This window comes from Babylonia areolata, chromosome 20, assembly GCF_041734735.1.
Source record: "Babylonia areolata isolate BAREFJ2019XMU chromosome 20, ASM4173473v1, whole genome shotgun sequence".
NCBI lineage: Eukaryota > Metazoa > Mollusca > Gastropoda > Neogastropoda > Buccinidae > Babylonia > Babylonia areolata.
In genome coordinates, this window is record NC_134895.1 from 47,786,716 (window position 1) to 47,801,427 (window position 14,712).

At 42.9% G+C, this 14,712-nt stretch overlaps 1 protein-coding gene across 2 annotated transcripts in view; it reads right to left on the reverse strand.

Moving 5' to 3' along the window:
• LOC143294676 (nucleoprotein TPR-like) overlaps positions 1–14,712 on the reverse strand; it is a 100,316-nt gene that overhangs the window by 66,757 nt on the left and 18,847 nt on the right. For both annotated transcript variants that reach the window (XM_076606066.1, XM_076606065.1), the window contains exons 14-24: positions 13,913–14,017; positions 12,229–12,336; positions 11,497–11,630; positions 10,536–10,637; positions 7,939–8,089; positions 6,317–6,498; positions 5,751–5,829; positions 4,781–4,924; positions 1,991–2,305; positions 1,176–1,286; positions 462–531 (exon numbers count right to left, since the gene is read on the reverse strand). In XM_076606066.1, the coding sequence (XP_076462181.1) occupies positions 462–531; positions 1,176–1,286; positions 1,991–2,305; positions 4,781–4,924; positions 5,751–5,829; positions 6,317–6,498; positions 7,939–8,089; positions 10,536–10,637; positions 11,497–11,630; positions 12,229–12,336; positions 13,913–14,017 (1,501 nt within the window). The remainder of the gene's footprint in view (positions 1–461; positions 532–1,175; positions 1,287–1,990; positions 2,306–4,780; positions 4,925–5,750; positions 5,830–6,316; positions 6,499–7,938; positions 8,090–10,535; positions 10,638–11,496; positions 11,631–12,228; positions 12,337–13,912; positions 14,018–14,712) is intronic.

Genomic DNA, 14,712 nt, shown 5'->3' on the forward strand with positions numbered 1-14,712 from the left:
ATACTGGCAGCTGAGCATCTTAACCATTCTGCCACCTTCCCCTGTCCTTGCACCACATTCTTGCTCACCGCTCCAGTCTCTCTTCATTCAGTATTGGTGGCAGGTCCACTTCCTTTGCGTTAGCTGTGCTTGACTATGTATGTATACATATGTATGTGTACATAACTACATGCATGTATATGAATGTGTATTGTGTGTGTGTGCGTTTATGTAAGTTTGTGCCTGCCTATGTGTGCATATATGTTAGAGTAGCTGTTAGATACACATGAATGTTAAAATGTATGTATGCAGTGCGTGTGTGCGTGTGTGTTGTCACATTTTGGTGTGTGTATGTAACATAGATGTAATGTTTTATGTTAACAAAGCGTTTTTGTGAAGCACCTAGAGCAGATTTCTGGACAGTGTGCTATACAAGTATCCATTATTATTATTATTATTATTATTTTCTGCCACTCACTCACCTTCTTCTGCTGTCCCCAGATTGCTGAGTTTGGTTTCAGCCGCGGCAAGTTTGGCTTCTGTGGCCGACAGCTGGAAACAATGAGACAATGACTGACTGTCCTCGAAGGGGAATATAACCAAAACACTGTGTGAGTCATGCAAATAACATTGCCACTTGTTTCAACAACTGAAAATCTACACAGCAAATACAGATGACAATCTCACTTATCTCATCCATTTGTATCAACAGCTGAAAGTCTACACAGCAAAAACAGATGACAATCTCACTTATATTATGGCAAACATGGTTACACTTTTACAGAAAAAGAATGAAGAAAAAAAACAACAACTTTGAAACAAACAAACAACAACAGCTTTTATTACACTAAATTAGCAGTTACCATTCTGGTAATGGGACTGCAGGAAAATGATTCAAGACATACTGGGATTACAGGCTAAAGATAATAAGAATATTCTGTGGATTTAGAAAATGACGCAGCAGAAAAAAAACACGTAAAACTTTATAATGTCTTATCAGATTCAGCAACATTGTAATACCAGGGGTACCTTGCCCAAACAAGCAACAAAAAGTTCATTATCAACAAAAAACAAAAGAAAACTAAAGCAATCTTTAGTCAAGTCACAATACACCAAATTCAGAACATCTAATCAGGAAAACTAGATCTCATATTTTGGTGCATCTAATGATCTAATATTTTCAACAACATCTGTACCTCCTGCAAGTTGCCCTGCAACTCTTTCTTTGCATTCTCAGCTTCAGTCTTCAGCTGCTCCTGCACCTCCTTTGCCTTGGCCAGTTCCGCCTGTACACTCTTCACTCTGGTCTGAGAACAAGCAAGGTGGTAGTTTGCCAATGAATCAGTGAACAGGCTTGTGACGTGTCTGCCTGTAACTATGTACAAACAGCAACAGACCACCCTTACACCACACACTGAACACACAACACAGCACCACACACAATGAACACACAACACAGCACCACACACACTGACACACAACACAGCACCTCTACACATACTGAACACACACACTGAACACACAACACAACACCTCCACACACACTGACACACAACACAGCACCTCTACACACACTGAACACACACACTGAACACACAACACAACACCTCCACACACACTGACACACAACACAGCACCTCTACACATACTGAACACACAACACAACACCACACACACTGAACACACAACACAGCACCTCTACACACACTGAACACACAACACAGCACCACACACACTGAACACACAACACAGCACCTCTACACACACTGAACACACAACACACACCTCCACACACACAACACAGCACCTCCACACACAGACACACAACACAGCACCTCTACACACAATGAACACACAACACAGCAGCTCCACACACACTGAACACACAACACAGCATCACACACAATGAACACACAACACAGCACCACACACAATGAACACACAACACAGCACCTCTACACACACTGACCATACAACACAGCACCACACACAATGAACACACAACACACACCTCCAGAGAGCCGACAGTGGTGGCCTTCTCCTCCTCGGCACACTGCAGCTTCCTCCTGAGCAGGGCCAGCTCCTTCTCCATGCCGTCCATCTGGTTGGTGTAGCGTGTCTTGGACTCGAACTCGGCCCTCTCCAGGTTGTTCTGGATGGCCTGCAGGTTGGCCGTCAGCATGGCCTGCGACTGCCGCTCCCGCCGCATGCTCTCCAGCTCCGCCAGGAGGCGCTGCTCATGCGTCCGCAGCGTGTCGTACTGGGCGCGCTGCTGGTCCACCTTGGCCTCCCACGTGCTGGCCTGCTGCTGCTTCTCAAACACGTCCTGTGGGAGAGGGGGAGTGGTGTGGGGTGTGGGGAGGGGGCAGGGAGAACGTCAGTGTTCAGAGAAAATAATAATAATAATAATAATAATGATAATTAATATTGATACTGCGCTGAATCTTGTGCAGAGACAGATCAAAGCCGTTTTACGCCAGTCATTCATATGCATGCATATCTCTAAACCGGGAAAACTGAAGACACAGAAGAGGCAGGGGAGGGGGACTATCTTGGGAAGAGGTGATTTGAAGGCTCTGAATTAGACGGGCACAATAGCTGAATGGTTAAAGCGTTGGACTTTCAATCTGAGGGTCCCGGGTTCGAATCACGGTGACGGCGCCTGGTGGGTAAAGGGTGGAGATTTTTACGATCTCCCAGGTCAACATATGTGCAGACCTGCTTAGTGCCTGAACCCCCTTCGTGTGTATATGCAAGCAGAAGATCAAATACGCACGTTAAAGATCCTGTAATCCATGTCAGCGTTCGGTGGGTTATGGAAACAAGAACATACCCAGCATGCACACCCTGAAAACGGAGTATGGCTGCCTACATGGCGGGGTAAAAACGGTCATACACGTAAAAGCCCACTCGTGTGCATATGAGTGAACGCAGAAGAAGAAGAAGGCTCTGAATGGATGAAGCAGGCAAACCAGACAACAGAGAGTTAGAGGAGTCGAGGTGAGAGAGAAGGAGATAAATGACAAGTCTAGATATTGTGTCGGTGGACAGGTATTTCCAACAGCAGGACAGACAGGTCTGACTGATAAAAGAGGAAGGGGTGGAGCAAGACTGAAAGAGAAATAGAGGGTTGAAATAGACTGAGGGACAGATAGAGAGAGAGTGGGTCTGGAGAGAGGGAAAAAGAGAGGAATGGAGAGAGAGATAGAGGGAGGTAGAAAGAGACAACAAAATAAAGAGAGAGAGAGAGGGAGACAATGACAAATGGTTTAATGAATCAGGCCACATGCCCATGCTTCATGGGGAGAACAGAAGCCATGTTAAAGAGAGAGGGAGAGAGAAAGAGAAAGAGAGCAAGAGAGAGGAAGGGAGAGAAACAGAGAGGTCGAGAGAGAGGAGGGGGAGAAAGAATGGGGGTGGGAGGGTTCCGCAAAGGATTAACACACACATCACCAGAGTATTTTTCAAAACATATGGCATTTTTCTGACACTCGGTAGTCTTTGACAATGAAATAACATTCCTTGAGTTGCACGTCAAACACTGTATGCTCAGTGCTCATGAAAATCAGTTTTGTGTTAAAAAAACCAAAAAAAACCAAAAAAACAACAACCAACTTTTGATAGACACAACAACATTTCTGGTCCTGATTAATGATATTTGTCTAAATCATCCAACAGATAAATACTCAGAATTATCCTGTAGACAACAGTCATCACAATTCAGTACTCAGAAAAAAAACACCCATGAACATGGTTCTCATCTTGCAGGCAATCCTCACTTTTATCCTACAACTAAATTCATGATTACCTCCTCAGGATTCTGAACCCATTTCTCTCAAATGAAACTGGTAAATTTCCAAGACAATGAGTTTTGGACACACTACTGACTAAACAGAGCAATATCCAAATGCCCTCTGTAGGATGAATGAAATGATTTTGAATCAAACTACTACTTGTCAAACCCTCTAAGCAACATGACTACACACAAGGGGGGATAAAATGGTGCTGACCTCTCTCAGCTGCAAGGGTATGGGTTGGGGACACACTAAAACAAAGAGTGTTCAATTTCTCTGTGTAGGACGAACGAACTGATTTTGAACTGAGTAACCATTTTGTCACACCCTCTACAAGCGACATGGCAAAACAGACTTGGGGAGAAAATGGTGCTGACCTCTATGAGCTTGCAAGAGAATGATTTTAGGACACATAAAACAAAGAGTGTTCAAATGCCCTATGTGGGACAATCAAACTGATTTTGAACTGAGTAACCACTTGTCACACCCTCTACAAGCGACACAGCAGAACAGACTTGGGGGGTGGGGGGAGGTAGAAAATAGTGCTGACCTCTGAGTTTGGGACACACTAAAGAGAGAGTGTTCAAATGCCCTATGTAGGACGAAGAAACTGATTTTGAATTCACAAACTACTTGTCACACCCTCTACAAGTGACATGGCAGAACAGACTGGGGGAAAAATGGTGTTGACCTCTTAAAGCTTGCAAGAGAATGAGTTTTGAACACACTACTGACTAAACAGCACAATATCAAAATGCCCTATGTAGGATGAACGAACTGATTTTGAAATGAGTAACCACTTGTCACAACCTCTACAAGTGACACGGCAGAACAGACTAGGGGGTTAGAAAATGGTGTTGACCTCTTTGAGCTTGTAAGAGAATGAGTTTGGGACACACTAAACAGCGCAATATCCAAATGCCCAATGTGGGAATAACGAACTGATTTTGAACTGAGCAACACAAGCAACACCGAATTACAGACTAGGGTGAGAAAATGGTGCTGACCTCTTTGAGCTTGCTGATGGTCAGTTCGTGTTTGGCGACAGAGGTGCTGTACTTCTGACACTTGTCCTGCAGGGCGGCTATCTCCTTCCTGTAGCTCTCTGCATTGCTCTGCAGGATCTTGTAGCGCTCTGCTGCATGGTCCACCTGGACAACCACAACTCACAGGTGTAGAGAAACGTGTGTGTGTGTGTGTGTGTCTGTGTGTGTGCGTGTGTGTGTGTGTGTGTGTGTGTGATATACCTGAAGAAGAAAAGGAAACAACAAGACAGGACAGGACAGTACACACATGCATGTTTGTGTGTGTGTGTATGCATGTATTCATCCATGCATGCATGCATGGAAATGTGTGTCTGCATCTGTGCATGATATGCCATCTGCAAACTGGTAATAATAATAGCTAAAGGACAAAAGACACACAGGCTGCAAGATGTACAAACAGAAACACTGTACAACATCAGAAGATCATTACAACTGTGGTTCGTCCGTCAGGATCAACGAGGACCATCTAGTCATCCTGGAGGTGGGTGGGTTGGGCTCTGTGGGTGCGCAGATGACTGGTCAGGCCAATCCGCGCCCGGAAGGTTCTGACGCAGTGTGGACAGGGGATGGTGGCGGTTGTCGGGGACTTGCTGGCACTGTTTTTCCTGGCCTGTCTGCGTTGGTCTGCTGTTGCGATTCTCTTGGCCTCACAGGATTTGGCGCCTTTGTGGACAGCTGAACGGCACTTTGGTCTGTCCATTGCATTCAGCTCCCATGTGTCGTGGCTGATGTTGAAGGCCTTCAGAGCAGCTTTCAGAGTGTCTTTGAAGCGCTTCTTTTGGCCTCCATGGGAGCACTTGCCATGTTGGAGTTCGCCGTACAACTAACATCATTTAGTAAACACGTTTTAGGAAGACAAGTTGAACACAAAAAAGACAGATAGCGACTGTGGGCACACAACAGCAAAGAGTACACAGAGTGCATCCCTTACCTGTGAGGCAATGCGGGCGTTCTGTACACGGCTTTCAGACAGCTCATTACGAGCTTTCTCCAGCTGCTCATTCAGGATCCTGTCAGCAAAACACACCAAGAGTCAACGTCTGCACTTCACATGTCCTACTGATCACTACAATAATACATTATGCATACCAGTATATATATTATCATACACACCAATGTATTCACAGACATGGATGGCTGTTTTAAAGAGAAACATAATAATGACATTTTAAAATGATTTTTTTTTCATAAACCTTTGTCAAGAAAGACTCTAAAGTAAGATTAACTTCAGTTCAATCAGAAGAGTGCTCCACATGTCAGAAAACTGCGCCCAAAGTTTGTTCTTTCCTATTCCAAGAGAACTGGCAAAATATTCATCAAGGGCAGGTTTAGTAACAAAAGATTATTTTTTTGTTTGCATGGATGGAAAGTAAAGGTTTAAAAATACACCCTAAGATGCACTTCCAGTCCAAGCACACGCACAAGTATCAGATCAACTGTTGACTTTCGATCAGTTCAAACCTTGTGATTTCTTATCAATTCAAGAACAATAATTACTTTTCATTTTCCATCTTCTCCTTCCTGTAGGTGTTGTACTCGGCCTGCATTTCCTTCAGCGCCATCTGTGACTCGTTCAGGGTCTTTTCTAGATCTCCCACCGACAGTCGACGTTGAGGGCTCGAGTCCTGGGCTTGCGATGGTGGCATGGGTGTCGATGTCAGGGGATGGGTTGGCGATATCTGAAAGCAAACAACTCGTGTTTCTTGTCCTGTTGCCCATCTTAAAAAAAAAGCAAAAAAAAAAAGTCACAAACATTAAGATGTAAATCAAAGGCTTTAAGTCACATACTTTTGAACAAAACATTGGTTTCTTATCTATGTGTATCTATGTCATGGTTTGATTGTGATTCAAAGGCTTCTAACACCACACACACACAAATACAGCCACGTAAGGGAACAGAGACAGACATCAATACTTCTATAAGTACCCCCCACCCCACCCCCCTGCACACACACACACACACAAATACAGCCAAGTATAGGAATCAAGACAGACATAAATACTTCAATTCTATATGAACCCCCCCAACCCATTACACACACATACACACACACACACGCACACAAGTACAGCAAAGTAATGGAACTGAGACAGACATAAATACTTCAATTCTATATGCACTCCCCCATCCCCCTGCACACACACACACACACACAAAGTACAGCCAAGTCAAGAAATCAAGACAGACATCAATGCTTCTGTAAGTATCACCCACCCAACCACCCTACACACACATGCACACTAATAAAGCAAAGTAAGGGAATTGAGACAGACATCAATACTTCAATTCTATATGCACCCCCCAACTCCCTGCGCACACACACACACACACAAGTACAGCCAAGTAATGGAATCTAGACAGACATCAATACTTCTATTTGTACCGCCCCACCCCCTTGCACTCACACACACATACACACATGTACAGCCAAGTAATGGAATCGAGATGGACATCAATTCTTCAATTATGTATTTATCCCCACCCTCTGCACACACACACACACGAACAGCCAAGTAATGGAATCTAGACAGACATCAATACTTCTATTTGTACCACCCCACCCCCTTGCACTCACACACACATACACACATGTACAGCCAAGTAATGGAATCGAGATGGACATCAGTTCTTCAATCATGTATGTATCCCCACCCCCTGCACACACACACACACGAACAGCCAAGTAATGGAATCTAGACAGACATTAATACTTCTATTTGTACCACCCCACCCCCTTGCACATACACACACACATACACACATGTACAGCCAAGTAATGGAATCGAGATGGACATCAATTCTTCGATTATGTATGTATCCCCACCCCCTGCACACACACACACTCAAGAACAGCCAAGTAATGGAATCTAGACAGACAATAACACTTCTATAGGTAAACCTCCACCCCCCGCATACACTCACACACACACACAAATACAGCCAAGTAATGGAATGAAGACAGCCATCAATACTTCAATTCTATATGCAAGTACAGCCAAGTAACGGAATCGAGACAGACATCAACACTTCTATATATGTACCCACCCCATTCCTGCACACACACACACACATACAAAAACAGCCAAGTAGGGGAATGGAGACAGACGTTAGAACGTACTGGGGTGGATCCACCCTGCTGCAGCAGCACCCTGTACATGTCCCTCTGGCGAACAATGGCCTCCACCATCTCTGCGTGACGCGTGCGGTCCGACCGAAGCGTCTCCAGTTCACTGGACGCTTCATCCAGCTGCTGCTTCAGCTCCGACACTCTGCCACAAATACCATCGGCACAATCAGAATCAGAACAACTGTATTACCTCAGTAAGAGGAATCATGAGGAGTGTTGGCCTGGAGGTAACACGTCCACCTTGGAAGCGAAAGAATCTGAGCATACTGGTTCAAATCCCATAGTCGCCAGTATTTTCTCCCCCCCCCCACCCCCCACTAGATCTTGAGTGGTGGTCTGGACGTTAGTCATTCAGATGAGACGATGGTTTTAAACAGAGGTCCCATGTACAGCATGCATTTATGACATGTAAAACAACCCACTGCAACAAAAGGGTTGTCCCTGGTAAAATTTTGTAGAAAAATACACTTCCATAGGAAAACAAATAAAATTGCAGGCACAAAAAAATAGAGAAAAATGGGTGGTGCTCTCAGTGTAGCGATGTGCTCTCCCTGGGGAGACCAGCCTGGATTTCACACAGAGAAATCTGTTGTGACAAAAAAGAGTAATACAATTAACTGCGGCGAAAGTCTGTGATTCATACACATTACAAGCACGGCAGTAAAACAAAAAAGACATATATAACAACATAGACTCTTTGTTTATAAAAGCCAGTCAAAAAACTATAAGCAACTGAGTCATAGCAAATCCCACCCAATCACACGGGAACAAAGACACTGTTATGAAACACACTATGAAACAAAAAAAAACAAAAAACTGTAAACAAATAAGTACAGTTACACCTGCACATCAAATGAGGCACATAACTTGAAGCTCATTGTGCTTTGCTAGTACAAAAAAACAACAACAACAAAAACACCACCACCACCACCACCAAACTCAGATGCTTTCCTCTTGCCACTCAGGCAGCAATACCTATCAATCAATCATTCAACTGATCTATTCATCCATCTACCTGTCAACGTATATAAATTTCTTTTGCTGTGGCTGACCTAAATACCATGTTTTATTCATGACATTAACTTACAACGCTCTTATCAAGCACCACGGTATTGTGTGACCAACATGACAGTCTTTTTGTTCCAGATAAAAGCACAATCAGGAACCTTCCCTTTGGAAAATGATACGCAAATCCCATCACGATCCTGAAAGTCCTTGTATCACTTTATGCATTTGGAATCAGCTCCCTCCCTCGCTTCGTCAGGCCTCTGCACTCAGCTCTTTCAAGTCTGGCCTTGCAACCAACCTCTTCCCAAGATAGCCAGCCTCACTCCCATGCCTCTTTTTTTTTCTTTTTTTTCCCCCCAGACTTTCTTGGGTCGACCACCGTTTTATTTTGTTTATGAATTCATTATAACAATTCATAGTGGATGGAAAAGAAAGGGAAAAAAAAAACAAAGAAAGAAAAAAAATTTGAATACAGTGAACATTAACAATAACATTGTCAACATAAGTCATTATACTTGTAATATATTGTTCTTATTCTTTTTTTTTTCTTTTTTTAAAATCAATTTGGTCAAGGTGGACACATTTTCATCATGTGTAACAGTGCAGTTTTATAACATATAACAGACATTATACCTGGATCGGCACAGAGTTACGGACACTTTGCTTAGCTAACGTAATGTGAAAAGAACACAATCCATACATTGTTTTCTGAAGAAAAAAAAAACCCAAAAAAACACATATGGAGTATCTTATGTATGAACACACTTCCTCTAGTTTTCTATACGTGACTATATAAAACACTCATTAGACAGTCATGTTAAACATTATTACTGCAGACACATAAGTGCACATGAATACACACATGCATATATCATTTACATACTCGCATACTTACACATTCATGTACATCTGTTCTTCAAGTATAAAAATATATCATTGAGCCTTCATCACTGATGTGCATTTTTGATCTTTCATCATATTTTGTTATGGGTTATTGTTTTCAGTTTTTCCCCAGGTTAGAGTAATGCATGCCTGTGACTAACTGGTGGGAAAGTGCTTTGTTTATCTCTGCACAAGATTTAGCGCTATATGACTAGGAGGAGTTAGCGAAAATTCGATCCCCAACAGAGAAAGGAAAGACAGGATCGACTTAGAGGTAGAAAAAAACGAACGAATCGAGGGGGCTGAGTCGAAACGAGTACACAGAATGTAAGAAAAATATACAGACAAGCCGCATGCAGCAAAATAAGGCCAAATGAACATGCTTAATAGCCAAAAAAAAGCGTAAGACGAGACAGAGCGAAAACCTGACAAGATGGCGTGGAGAGCCTTGGCCAAAGGAATGATTCAGCGCTTATAGCTTTTAGAGGCGTTTGATTGGCTAAGAGCGGACCAGGCAAGAAGGGGCGTCTTTTCACTGTTAGCCGCACGAAATTTGGCCAAGCAGAGCAAACCGATAGGCCTAGTTTGTATCAGTTTGACATGGTACAGTATATGACACCAAAACTAATGATTATCATGATCATTATTCTTATCATTATTCGCAGAGTAGAGCAGAAGTCAGCAGAGCGCAGACTAACCTGGTGTCTGACAGTAGTGCTTCCTCCTCGTCCCGCTGTTTGCTCAGATCTCGCAAAGACTCCAGAAGCTGTTGGTTCCTCTCCTGAAGCTCCTCAATGTTTCTGTGCCAACAGACCCATCTCAACTGATGATGAAAATTAATACCAACAGTTGTATCAACGCATTTAACACATTAACATACATGGTGGATGCTCTGAGAACTCCGCAAACATGCAGTGAAATGGATTCACATAAAACATGTACACTCCTAAATGCATAAACATGTGTGCATATTCATGTACATGTGTGCATACACATATATGTACACACAGGGAGCAGTACCGAATGACTGACTTAAAGCACATACACAAAAATTAAATTCTACAGCAGGGGGATAACTGCTTTTCAGTTCTGTTAGCTCTAACCCTTCAACTCAGCTAATCAAACTCATGCACCCCTCAAGGCAGAAATAGTTCTATGCATGTCACCTTAACAGCTGCTGTTGAAATCAATGCTCACAGCTGAGAACTGCAGAAAAACATATTGCATAACACACACTTTGCTGCTTCTCTAACAGTCTTGTAACTTTATGCCATTACAAATAAATCGACCGACAAATTTAAGAAAGGAAAAAAAAAAAAAAAAAAAATCATGGACATTTTGATAAAACGTAACCTGTATCCTAAAGTATAGCAATTTCACTCTGGTACGTGTCCCTTCACAATGCTTTCTGTTGCATGTCACAAACAAAGCCAAAATATTTCAAGATAACGACACACATCCCAAGTCATACAATCAATACATTCAGGGTCAGATTCTGTTGTTGGTTGTTGTTTTCTTTGCTGTATTCAATGTTGAGTTTATCATATTCCACCAAAAAGCTTTGTGCGAAATACACAAAAATTGTACTGGTGGGCAGGTGTGCATTACAGAACCAAACCTGAACCAAAGTGGTGAGTGAAGAAACAGAACAAGAACCACCTGAAAGTGACCAGCTTCTCTGTGATGACCCGCGAAGAGGCAGACGTGTCCTGACTTGACGACACCTCTGACTCATCGTCTGCGACGACACAACCACCTTTCACCTCCTGGATCTCCTTGACCAGGAACTTCACCTGTCACACAAATCAAATCAAATCAGGGTGCTTGCAGCCAGGCCAACAGCAATGGGATCAGTTCAGGGCTGATCACCCATCATTTCTTAAAACCAGTGGAGGAGAACATTAAATAACGTTACAAGGTTGATTCAAACAGCATCAGAAAGACCTACACCCATGTCTCGATCAGTCCACGTAAAATTTTAATAAACTCAAAAACATTCAAAATAGCAAAAAGCACCACAACACACCCGCTTCTATTTCAGTCCAAGTAAAATTTAAATCCAGTTAAACACCAATTTCCCTCAGGAACTGAAACAGAGCATCCAGGGACATCCCAGAACAAGATCTTTATGGAAAAACATTTATGCCTGTTGTCATGCAGCTGTCAATCAGAAGGAGAAGGAAAAAGGTACATCCGATGAAAGTTCAATTTACGACAAGGTCACCGCCTTCTGCTGGACATACTGTGACTGTCTTAAGCAAGTGGGATCTACCAAATCAATTCTTACGCAGTTACATATTTGCCTGAATTCACCCTGCTGAATGTCTCAGTACAACTAACCTGTCTGCTGTTGCCTGAATTCACCCTGCTGAATGTCTCAGTACAACTAACCTGTCTGCTGAGGTCAATATTGCGTTGCTGGGTGCGTGTGTTCTCCCGCTGGAAGTAGTGAGCACGTCGCTTCAGCTCCTCACTCTCAGTCCTCAGCTTCTCACACTCCTGGAACACAACAGTGACAAAACAAACGTACACCACACCTGTAATGCTTCGTATTTACAGATGCCAACCCCTGTCAAGTGTTTGTACAAACAATCAGGAAATTTGGTAGGAACATTCTGAATTTGGTAGGAACACTCAGACTCCAAGCCACATTAGCAAATGCACATTTTATGTACAAGGCATACAAATGCTTGGGGCTACCTGCAATACACTGTAACTGCTACGATTAAGCTGACTGGTCCACTCAATGCTGTTTCAATGTAAACACGCACATGATTAGCCGAGCATCATCATGTGAGACCAAGGTTAGTAGTGACTGCCCTGGCCTCATGATCAATAGATCTAGAGCATCTGGGTAATGTTATGACTGGAGAGCATGTCACCATGTTATGTAGTCCAAAATAACTAGTTGGAACAATGCTGTCATTGGCGTAATGTCGGAACAAACTGAAACTGAGTGTAACAAAATACAGCGAAATCGCAACAATTAGCATCTCTGCCTATTTGAACATAAAAGTATTACCTATGCAGACTTTGTAGTGAAACAGAAACTTCATGTACAGGACACAAGAGTAAAATTCCTCATGTGAACTTAACTAACATACACACATAGACACACGTGAAACAGAATTTTCAATCTCAGGCAATGTGAAGGTGGATGAAGAGTGGAGTGTGGTGGGTGGGGGTTGTGGAACTGAAACAATAAAAGCCAGTTAAGTATTCAAACAGTCTGATTCAGAAAAAAATCTTATTCCTGATGATCAATCACACAAAGTTCAATCCCTTACGAGTTCATGTCCACTCACATGAGTAAGCTTAAAGCAAAGTTAAATCTTTAATATATCTTAGAATCTGGGGGCAGGAGGGGGTTAAGTATATTTATGCCTTTAAACATACACCGTTTTCAAACATAACACCACTAGACTTCAAATACTTATACAATAACAAGAGACTTCAACCACAGATGTGATAACACAAGACTTTAAACACAAACATCATAATACGAGACTTCAAACAAACCTGCAATAACATAACTTCAAACATGCAAACAATAACATTGTATACAATGCGTTTATGGACAGTGATTTCTGTCTTTGTGATCTCTCACTCGTGTCTTCCATTTCTGACGAACTTGTCATTCAAATTCAAAAGACTTCACTGTCTGCTTCAAACAACTAAAACAGACAGTTTTCTTTAGGCTCCTTCAAATGCTGAATCAACAGATAAATAAAACATTAAAAAAAAAAAAAAAATGAACATCAGGTAAACCACTTTCTCCGATTACTAAGTAAATATTAATCACAAAGGTAAAAGAAAAACATTCAGGTCAGTTGCTCAGTTCTACTTTCGTTTTCTCTGCACAGGCGGATAGTAGTTTGCACAGGACAGGAATCGGACTCCCTGCCGTAGTCTGCACTAGTGGGTCACAGTAGAGTATGTGTAGTTAAATATAACAATTTAAGACACAAGTGAGACATACACACATACACACACACACATAGACACAGACACACACACACACATATGACACACACACAAACACACACACACAACACGAACACACACACACACTGACCAGCATTGCAGCATCCAGCTGTGGTGTGAGCTGATCCAGAGTGCGCATCGTGGCTTCATAGTCCTCCCTCTGCTTCTTCAACTGTGGGGCCTTGTCTTCTATCTCCTGCCATCGTCAACACACACCACACCAACTTCACAGCCATGCTTTTAAAGCAGGCATCACCATGTCATGATCGCTCCTACCGATAAAGCTTCACACGTACAAAGCACATGAAAGGGCAAACACGCACACATAAAAAGAGTAAAACTGTTAAAGGTACCATAGCAATTTATGACCATCGAAGCCATGAATTCAAATCCACTGGGTGCCTAAGTCTTGGCAGAGAGAAATAGTGGCCCAATCTTCTCCGTCCACTGTTTTTACCTGCCCAGACTGAAATCAGGTACCTGCTCATACCTGGAGCGGAGTGGGGAAAATCAGAGTGAAAATAGCGACACAGGCAGAAAATACAGAAAAAAACTTAGCCATATGAAGAGCACAGGAACAGGAGTCATGATGGCTGCCGGAAAAAGAGGGCGCTAGCTAGCGGGACAAAGGGGAGGTCACCTACTTCCGGGAGGTTATCGGCCGTATTGCTTTCGTTTTCTCCGCATAGGCGGATAGTAGTTTGCACAGGACAGGAATGTCAGACCCCTGCCGGAGTCTGCACTAGTTGGGTCACGGTTAAGTATGTGTAATTAAACCAGAATGAAAATGCCTTTACCAAGGACACAACACCGTGCCGAAGCTGGGCCTCGAACCCTGATCACTGACCAACACTGAAACAAGAGTCCAACGCCTGACACTGCCACGGTGCT